Source organism: Lacerta agilis, chromosome 7, assembly GCF_009819535.1.
Source record: "Lacerta agilis isolate rLacAgi1 chromosome 7, rLacAgi1.pri, whole genome shotgun sequence".
Classification (NCBI taxonomy): Eukaryota; Metazoa; Chordata; class Lepidosauria; order Squamata; family Lacertidae; genus Lacerta; species Lacerta agilis.
In genome coordinates this window covers 39,983,257-39,994,349 of record NC_046318.1, presented here as the reverse complement: position 1 = coordinate 39,994,349, position 11,093 = coordinate 39,983,257, and the positions used below count along the sequence as shown (strand labels likewise).

Genomic DNA, 11,093 nt, shown 5'->3' with positions numbered 1-11,093 from the left:
CAGTGACTGGTGGAGAATTAATGCCTTGAAAAATACGACTTGTTGAGAACTTGTCATATTTTGCTACAGTGGGCCACTGGGATTCTCTCATCAATGTGTTATCTTTAGCTGGAGCTACTCAATAGTTTAAATATTAAAGGATGAACTGTCAGTATTCTCTATTCAAGACAAAGCCATAATAGACTAAGAGGGACATGCCTGGAATAAGGTAGGGCTTTGGAAAGTTAGCTGCTTGTTTACTCTTCCTATGCCATTGAACCCCAATAAAGCAACCCATTCACTATAGCATAGCTTCTGTGCGGTTTCAAATGTCTTCTGCCCTCAATTGCCTTCCACTTCAGAGACTGTTCTGGGGCATGATATTCAAGAATTTCAAGTCAGTACTAAAAGAATCCAAGACAAGTTCACTTAAAAGTGGACATTTAACAGTGGGTATGGCACTAAAATTCACAATCTGGAGGGGAGTGGAATTTATTTTCCCCAGTTCTGAAAGCAATTAGCTATTTCAGATTGAGCCCAAACCCTCCAAAGTTGGGCAAGGCTCATGATGATCGCAGGCCACTGCTGCTTTTGCCACTGCCGGACCAGCAAGTAAAAGGAAGGTGAGAGTGTGGTTTGGTTGGGGGAATGGCAAAGGAAGTGTTCTGGTAATGAGTAGAGCTGGTGGGGAGGAAGTGAGACCATTTTCTAAACCTGACGTTGGTTCCAAAATAATGCAAGGACTCTTTGGAGGGGGGGTGCATTTCAGCCACAAATACATATTAAGGAGTAGAAATTCATGAATCAGATCCTTTAGTTTAGGTATAAATAATGGTTTTCTATAAGACTTGCATTCCAAAATTGAATCTGAAAATAAAATTTATGTGCGGAATTCCCTCTCTTTAAAAAGCTGCAGCTGTAAATATTAAAGTTATTGTGAAAGTTGTTCCTCAGTTGAATAAACAGTACTGGGAGAGGGGAGGGGATCATCCTCTCTCCATGTTTTTTATAGTTACTCTTCCTAATTGTCCTGCTGCTACCTCATGCACCAGATATCCAAGAAAGCTGACATGGTAAAGTTATATACAGCACTGCAGTGACCTCTTTGCAATGAGGATGCGTATCTCTCCAATAAAGCCCCAGACAAAATGACAGTGACAGCTGCCTCGTGGCATTCAGCTTGAATGGAACAGGTTTGCTCAGAAGTGTCAGTCGCCAGCGTGTCATGACAGCATATAGCACCAAGGAAAACATCTTTAAGCCCCATCCTGGAAAAGTGAAACTTCTTTCAGCAGCTGCAGAGGCTGTTTAGCAGGAAAGGTGCTCTTCAAAGTCTTTGCACTTCATCTTGGGTTGATCTTCTTTTATGAACCTCCTGAAAGCTGAAACCTTTTGCCAGGTGTTAGTTGCAGAAGCCCATAAAACAAAACCTCCCTCAGCAGAAGCAGCAAAGCTGGAGGTTTTATGGGTGGAAGGAACTCCAAGAGCCAAGAGAAGAAAAGCACGATGCTGTTGAAGAGGAATCAGAAGCTACCCCTGTGGGAAGACGCTCTCCTCTCTGGGAAAGACCCAAGAGCACTCCTGAAGCGTGGACTGCAGTATGTCAGCTTGAGCCTCATCATGAAAGGGATGACAAGGACGCCTGACTTTTTGTGGGGATTGCCACAGGTCCAGAAACTGAACCTCTCCCACAACCAGCTGGTGGTCCTTCCTCCTGCTTTGGCAAAACTTGACAGGCTGGTGGTGCTGAACCTGTGTGGGAATCGCATGAAGTCTCTGCCAAAAGAGATTGGGCTACTCAGGAACCTGAAGGTTTTATTTGTCAACATGAATTGCTTGACGGAAGTACCGGCTGAGCTCGGACACTGCAAGAAGCTGGAAGTGTTGAGCCTCTCTCACAACTGCATCTCCCATCTCCCTTCGAGCATCACAGACCTGATAAACCTGCGAAAGCTGAACCTCAGCAACAATCGGTTCATTTACATTCCCCTAAGTGTTTTTGCGTTGCGGAATTTAGATTTTCTACATGTAGGCTGCAACAAGCTTGAAAATATTGGAGACAGTATCCAATTTCTAGTCAACCTGCAGATCTTGATTGCTGATTATAACAAGATTCGCAGCTTGCCAAGGTCTATCTGCTCAGTCACTGCTCTTGAGCTGCTAAATGTTGATTACAATTCAATTCAGATGCTTCCAGATGAACTCTATTTGCTGCGCCGATTGCCAAAAATTGCTTGGAATCCAATGGATAAAGGGCTACACATTGTGCACAACCCTTTGTCCAAGCCACTGCCACAGATTATAGATGGAGGACTGAATGCGCTCTACAGCTATCTCAAAGATAAAAACGAGCTCCCATAAATGTACACTTTGCTTGGGATAGACCTGGTGTCCATGTCTCAACTGAGTTCTTTAATTTTTTTTGATCAGTAGCTTTCACTGCACTCATCAAGAGTTGGAGTATGGTTGCAATATTTTTCCCCCTGAGCAAGTACATTGACTTTATACTGACTGTGCAATGGATGTATTTTCCAAATAGTATGTATCCTTGCAGTACTGAGGTATCCTTTAGGATGGCAGGGGGTGGGGAGGAACCCCAGGGATTGACATATTTCTCTTTATTTAGCTGTAATCAGATTAATACAGAGCCAACAGCAGTTTCAGGCTTTTCCCACCTGTCAGACTGCAATAACATTAATATAAAGCATATTGATGTAGTGTGATATGATGGTCTTGTGAAATTCATTGGCACTTTAAACTCCTGTTTAGTGTCTTGTACCAAGTTGGGGCGGGGGGGATGCTACAGAAATCCTAACCACAAGAAGCTGAACTGATTCCTTAGGAAGAAAGCTTGATCTGGTTACAAAGCAATGTGTTTTTGTTCCATGACCTATACCGCATTATCTGTTACTACATTGTTGCTGTGGTTCAGCCCAATTAATTTTCCAGTGTGTTTGATCCCAGACAAGAAAGTTGCTACCTAAAAATATATTGTAGAAAGAGGTGGTGAATAAATCTTGCAGCCACTGAGAAAAATGTCCAGAATGGAAACGACTAGTACCTGAAAATCTTGAAGCAGGGATTAGGTAACGTACACCACAACAAGTACTTGATGGAATGTATAGTTGCTTGTGATGTGAGAAGTGTCAATGGGCCTTGTGCATGAGAACTGCACAGTTCTCTGCCCAGGTGTATAGTAATGGTGAGCCAAATAGCTATTTTTATGAGTAGAAACCTTCTAAGTCATTACTTGCCTCCTTTCCTAAAATTTTGGCCTGGGCACATATCATATGATGCCTGTCTGAGGTGGTTGTACCTAGTGTCCTTGTGGAAATGTATTTCATGAATGTTTTCTAAAGAAGCAATAGGTAAAAAAAAGTCTACCAAAATGCAGGGCTATCCTCTCACCTATTGTATGGGCTAGGTCCCTAACTGCTAGGAAAAATGGAAAAGGAAAAATCTGGCAATTGACCAGAACTTATCTATCTGGGACAGTTGTGAATATGAATACAAGCTTTGGGTATCTTTTAACTTTTAACTTCATGACAGCTATTTAAAAAAGAAAACCTTCACTTCAGAAGCAGGAATTGGTATCTGTGAAATGCACTTTAAAAAATGATGTCGTCAGCAGCTTCTGCAGTTTCGGTGCACAAGATGTAATGATGCAGAACGGGGTATATTGCCTGAGAATGTTGTACTAATGGAATACCTCAAAAGTGAGCAGGCTGCCCAGATTGTAGAGGATGTAAACTTGATTTGCATCTCACTTTGGAGCTATTTGTGAAGGGAAATTCAGGAGTCCTAAATATACTTCTTCAGCAGTTTCTTGTTCCCTGGATGCAATTAAGGAGAAAGAGAAGGTATATGAGACTGAGGAATAGTATCTGCAAAAAAAGAAAGAAAGAAAAAGGTGTCGTGTAATTAATCAACTCAGGTTGCAACCCCTCTGCACACTTACTGGGGAATAAGCTGCATTGTACTCAGTGATACTCACATCATACATAGGATTGAATTGTCAATGCCTGATTAATGTAATATACAATACAAAAATCCACTGGGTATTTTGCTATATATTTGGGGCACAATGCCACCAAATTCAGCACATTGTAAATCTGATTGATTTCAAAGTCAAATATTTCATCACTGTCTCATTGAAATCAGTGGGGCTTAAAATAGTTTATCTTTGGTTGGGTTCCCTTAATATCTCCTTTACGTCTCTTGTTACAAAACATATAGATCTGGATGTATTTGGGTTTTTATGCCTCTGTATCCTGAAATAAACATACAGTGAGCTAGTACATTTAATATATAGCAAAGGGAAAACACACACAAACTTGAAGGCTGATGGACTGAGAAATGGGTTGAGAAAACTCTTGAGTGTTTTGATAGAGTTTCCTGGTAGCACTTATGTCAGTGCAACAAATGACAATGAAGGTGGTGAGTCCTATGGCAAACAAGCCCTGTGGGGCACAACTGAAGGAACTGGATATGTTCAGCATGAAAAAGAGAAGTGTAAGGGGAAACATGGCAGCAAATACCTGAAGTGTTGCCACATGGAAGAAGGCAAAGACTTGAGTTCTGCTGCCTGAAAGAGACATAGCCAACTTAATGGGCTTATGTTGGGATAGAAGATTTTGGCTGAAGAGAAACTTATTGAGAGTAAGAGCAATTCAACAATGGAACCAACTCTCTCTCTCTCTCTCTCTCTCTCTCTCTCTCTCTCTCTCTCCCTCCCTCCCTCCCTCCCTCTCTCTCTCCCACCCCCCCCCCTTCACTATCCAGGCCTTTTAAATCTACTAGTTTCATTTATCTGTATGCTAATGTATGTCCTGCTGCTTATTATTAACGCTGGTTTTATTATGTAAATATGGATTTTCAGTATTTTCATGTAAGATCAAGAGCCTGTCTGAAAAGTGGGGTCACAGCAAGAACATTTTTAAAAACGCACACGAGCACACACTATTTATACATACAAATAGGTTCTAATTTTAAGGATGATAATTGTACTTAAAATATCCATCTCAAATGTCTGAATGTTGGCTCTTGTATGCCATTGTTGACAGTTATATGTTAAGGGTTTTTTTATAGAGTAATCCAATACATGTCTACTCAGAGGCAAATGCCACTGAGTTCAGGAGGGGCTTACTCCTAGGTAAGGGAGTTTAGCATTGCATCATTTGTACATTTGATGCTGTCACATTAATCACCGGGCAGGTGAGATATCTGTTTATCAGCTAATAAGGATTAGGCAATAGAAGTTAGTTATGATATGATTTGGCTGTGATAACTCCCCATTGTAATTTGTATGGCAGCTTAAGAGAAATTGGCACTGCAGGAATGTTTAGGGTTCTGTTTCACAAGATGAAAAACAGCAGATGGTACAAGGAAAAGATCCCCAGACAGTAGCTAATCTATTTGAAAAAAAATCAAAATAGTGAGATGTGTGGTTAAAGAAGGGAATACAATATAAAGCGGAACACCAGTATTTTGAAAGTGAAGATGGTGCAGAATAACAATAATATTTCCCTTGTCCTAATAAAACAGTTTAACTGGGTGAAGCACTAAAATATAAACAATCTTCCTTTAAAGGGGAGGGATCCCATATTTATAGCTGCAATACTATTCAGAGTTACCTGAGAGTGCTCCCTACTAAACACAGCAACATCTGTGTAATTATGCATGGGATTGCACTGTTAATGGCAACTGCACATTCGTAATGAGGCAAATTATCCCCTCACATTAGCATTGAACCCTGCTTCATTTTGTCCACCACCATCCCAACCTCCCGCCAGAGCCAAACTGCATGTTTGCATTGGTCTGGGGAAATACCAGCTTGAGAGCATTCCCAGGAAACAAGACAGAACTGGCCATACATAGGGTTGTGTTTCACTGTAAGGAAATGATGGGGAACATTTGGCCCTCCACATGTTCATTTCTCATCATTTCTCATCAGCACCAACCGGCATGACCAATGGTCAGGAATGATGAAATATCAAAATTTCAGTAGTTTCGCAAATGAAATGTGCCTTGTATTTCTAGTTAAAAACATAGATATTTCCTCATCCTCAGTTTCAAAAATTATAACTGCTACAGGAACATGCAAAACAATGTAGGCTAGTGCGCAATACTCTTTGGTTTATGCATATGAACTGCAGTTCTGCTCAATTAATTTTTAATTTCCTTATTTCATTGGGATTTAAGCAGCATAACTGCAGTCAGGATTGCAGCCTTTATAACAGAAGCCTTTTGGCATGCAAACCACATCATATTTCCAAATCTTTTGCTTTAACTACTGCCTACGATGCTGAAATCCCCTTTCTTGATGAATCCTCTTTTACCCGGGAACAGTAAGCCCAACGTGTTGTATCAATATTTACTCTTCTAATAAGAGGAGAATTAAAAGGAAGAAAGAATGACTGGCAAGCATTTACATGATACTCAGGTAGGCACATTTCATTTTTTTTAAAAAAAGGAACAAGGCTTTTACTGCATCATAATTCTGTATTCCCCATAGCTTGAGAAATGTTGTTTATTATTGAGCTAAAATAATTGTGGAAAATTATATTTGTTCTCCTTAAGGCTATAAACACAGTCTATTAATGCAAATATGCATTATTAGCACTTAAATAATAAAGGAGAAAAGATCATAAATATATACATTTTTCTAAATATGAAGTGCTTCCAGTAATAGAATGAACCCTGGTGTCACAGTGGAAATCTAAGAGCCTCTTCTTTCTAATAGTGTGAAATTTCCATTTATAGCTGTGATAGGGTATGAGATGTTAAGCCTATCCCAGGCACAAGATTAAATGTTCTCAGTGCTGGTTGGAATAGAATGCATGAAAGTGAGATACATTTACCTGCAAGCTCTCCTGTGGATGCTAATACATGTTTATTAGTCGGTTCTAAGGAATGACTCTAAGCAGCAGGGGCGTAGCAAGGGGGTGGGGGGTGGGCTGCCCCATGTTCCATAATGGAGGGGGTGACAAATTATCAAGGAACAATTTGGGGGGGGTGAATTGAATTATTATTTTTTTCAATTTTTTTCTTTTAAATTCCTGCTCCGAAGGTCTTATCTTACTATACTAGGGATTATATAGCTATATATGAAATTTCATGCATATCGGTTAATATCTTGACCCTCCTCCACCAAAATAGCTGTTTACTTGGCTGTTTTCCTATGTTGTGAAGGCTGACATTTCAGTTCAGTGGAGCACTTACTGTTCCCAACCCTAACCCTGTGGAAAGCCATCTAATTAGACTTTAATTTGATTTTGAGATGTTTTAGGAGGTAATTTAATTATTGTTTGATTTTATACCAATGTTATGTATCTGATGTTAGCCACCCTGAGCCCGACTTCGGCTGGGGAGGGCAGGATATAAATAAAAGTTAATTATTATTATTATTACTTGTTATTATTCCTTTGTAAGAAAATATGAAATAACATAAAACCATTTTTGCAGGGGGGGGAAATCAATGGGGGGGTTGACAAGAAATTTCCTGCACTGGGTACCACCTGACCTTCCCATGCTTCAGGGGGGGGGGGACAAAAAAATTTTTTCCCCGGGTACCAATTTACCTTGCTACGCTCCTGCTAAGCAGCAAGTGCATTTAAAATCCCAAGAGCTGAGTGATTAGCAAGAAAAGTCAAAATAGAAAAAATGTGCTTTAATGCATCTTATGGGTCGAGTATGCAAGATACACATATAAGTAAAACCATATGGCTGATTTTCCTGTTTTGACTCTGGTGCAGAGTTTTTAAACTCCAAACTCAGGAGGGAAGACAATGCCCAGACAACGGATTTTAACTCTTGTCTCAAATTTATTAAGGATGAACAAAAGAAATTCAAAACAGGGAAAGGCTCAGTGAAAGGACTATTATATCACAGGCTCTATGAACTTGTCCAGGTAGATTTGCCCCTCAGTTTAATGTGGTGATTAATACTTAGACTAAGTTCACATTAGCAGCTTCAAATGCTGTGAGGTAATTTCCCCCCACTGTGTTTCCAAGTCACTTTCTTCCGCTGATGCTAACCTGAAAGTGGGGACCAGGGTGTCTTCACCAGGTTATTTATTTCCCTACAAAAACTCCAATTTAATTTTGTGCAAGGACATTAATCTGCATGTGAGCAAAAGCTGCTCACACCTCAAGGAATTAAGACCTTTCCTGAGTTGGAATGTTCCCCAAAGCCTGGATAATAGGTTGTCAAGGTCAACTAACAGTGTTCATGGGAGCCACCATGAATCTGCTTTCAACAATCCCCTTTTGCTATGCTTTATGATGTGACCTCAGTGGGCTGCATGGTGATGGCATTCACATTACAGATAGTCTTCTTAGTGTTGTATTTTTGTATACTCAAACCGCCTCCAGAGACCCCACACATGCTGTTTATAGAAAGTCCTGAAATTGTTCACAAGTAAACAAACTCCCATTCTGAGAGCAGACTGATATACAGACCTATAAATAGTGTTAGATCATCCCCGATCAAGTGAAAGCATATATAGAAAAATAATCTCCTCACAACTGCAAATTAATTCAGTTTTGATTAAAGTCCTTGTGACCACTAACTACCGTACTCATCAGTGCATACCATCTCTGTCCATCTTGTGACGCACGCATAACCCTTTCCCGTTTGGGAAATAAAAACGTTAGGAATTTATTTTAATACAGCATTAATTCCGTTCAAAAACAAATGAATCTACAACAGGCTTCAAAAATATTGGAGTCAGTTCATTAAAGAACTTCTCTCTGTACCGTTTGTGTGTGTGTATTAATCTTTGAGTGTGTTGAAAAGGCTGTGCTGCTGTTTGTAATGCCTTTTCTCATAAATGTAATTGAATATACTAATATAATCTCTTACTGCCATTAAAGGAATGGTAAACCCTACATCTGAGTTAACACTCAACTGTTTAAAGTGCTCAATTCTAATGCAATTAATTGCCTTGCAGATATTGACAATTTTTCTGAATGGGCTTGTATCTTGCTTTTCCAGAGGCACAAAATTAGATCTAGTCAATTATCCTCAGTTATCACACAACTAATTTAGGCCTCTTTTGATCTATCTGAAAGATCTGGCTTAAACAAACACATATTGGCAGGCTATCTGGAGTTTATCTGATATATTTCCCCCACCCTCCAACACCGCCACCAATACCTGATGCACATTTTAAGTCTTAAAATCTACACCAGGCTGGCTTGGGAAAGGAAACACATGCACGAAGATGTCTCCCCCCCCCTTTTTTTAAAGTCAAGCTTTATCTAAATTTAGCACCAAGATTTCTTCCATGTGCCATTTCATCAGCAACCTGTTCTCTCTTCTAGACCCAAAAGTGTCTACATTCACGGAACGTAATAGCAATGGGTCATTAGGTCAAGGATAAAGAATGTTGTATTGATAAAGCCCGACGAGAGACAACAGAGTTCAAAATAGGAATTTCTGGATGCCTGCCTCATTGTAACTGACAGAATGGATAAGAGTGCTTTCAAACATACCACAGATACAGTGAAATAACAAAACTCTGCAGTCATCTGCAGGGTTTTTTTGTGTGCTTTTCTGCCTTGCATTTCACTTGTTCACAAAATGTTTCTTGGCACTCTGGGCAAGCTAAGCAGTTTTTGTATTCACATCTGTCAATCACACATCCACAAAGGAGGTTATAGTGAGCATGCAGGTGGGCTAGTAGGCCAAGACTGGCAACTGACTCCTGTTGTGATGAATGATTGTAGTCATATTTCTCTAAATATGGAAAATAATTCAATACCAGACAAAGAAAGATCATATAGTGCAGGCTTTCTTTCTCAGAAGGCACATCCTGCTTGACACACAGAGTACAAACTCTTCCACAATCAGTCTACATCCCACAGATCTGCCCAATAGAGAACAGGTAGAAACAAGGTGTCACATGCTAAAAGTGCACTGTTCAACTAATGGTTTAGTAAAATAATCCAAATGGAGGCAAGCCACACAGACAGACTGAAAACAATAAATAGTTGATAGTTAATCCAGTGCAGGGAAACGTTCCTTTCCAGTCCTATAACAAAAGCTCTGCATATAAAGCAAAATCCATCTATCAAATCTTCCTAGGAGATTATTTTCTAGACCCTCTAGAACAGGGGTAGCTTGTTGTTTGATTCCAACTCCCAACAGTCCCAGACTAGATCTAGGCACATATAAAAAATTGATTCAGTTAAATGTGTTGTGAACTTCATAAAGGGAAATCCTGTTGTCGAAAGATGGGACCCCACAGCACCATCTGGTGTCACAGGGTTATAACTAATATAAAGCACTTTTTCTTTACTAATGTAGTCATGTCAGTGATAATAACAGCCACAGTCCCACAATATTTGGATGTCCAAACATGAGCTGCCCCGCTCTCAAATAAATCAACCAATGTCAACATATAACATAGGCAGTCATTGGTGCTTTAGAGGAGGAGGAGGAGGAGGAGGAAGCAGGAGGAGGGTGTACTGGAGCAGGAAACCACCAAAACAGTCAAGGACTCAGCTACCTGTATACAGCTGCAAATAAAACGTTTTGAATGTGTTGTAAAGTGCAATATACAATTGTGACACTAGATGGCGACTGTGAGCTATAGCAAATTCAAAACGGTTTTTATTTCCACACATTTTTAACATGTGTGTGGATTCCACCCCAGTCAAATTAATGCCACATCAATTGTCCACTGACAAAACATTCTCAGTTAAACATCCACATTCTGTCATCACCACATGCTGTAATAGAAGCAGGATATAGGATAAAAACTCAGCACAAATTTTTAGTTGAGTCTCCTGTTCATACAATAGCAAAAATAAAGTCACCAAATCTCAAAAACAGGAATTTTGTGTGTGAAATATTCGGGAACTTAAGTGTTATTATATTTTACAGATGGAGAAGTAGGGAACAGGAGAAAAGGGGATCCTTATCTCAGGATGCACATCTCTAGGGCTAGTATTAAAAATCACATCCTTAATACTTCTATGTAAATTACTTTTGAAACCACTGAGGTTGTTTAGTACACCCACTGTTTAACAGTGATTATTCCAGGCTTTTACACTTTAAGGATGCTGTGACTCCTCCAGTTTTGAGACTGAAAGTAAATGCAGTTGTCTCCC

At 39.8% G+C, this 11,093-nt stretch overlaps 1 protein-coding gene across 1 annotated transcript; it reads left to right on the top strand.

Annotated features, from left to right (window-relative positions):
• The first annotated feature begins 958 nt into the window (after positions 1-958).
• LRRC30 (leucine rich repeat containing 30) lies at positions 959-4,688 on the top strand. The gene has a single exon (XM_033154934.1). It carries the CDS (start codon positions 1,444-1,446, stop codon positions 2,338-2,340), a length of 897 nt encoding a protein of 298 aa, XP_033010825.1. The 5' UTR covers positions 959-1,443; the 3' UTR covers positions 2,341-4,688.
• The last annotated feature ends 6,405 nt before the right edge of the window (positions 4,689-11,093 follow it).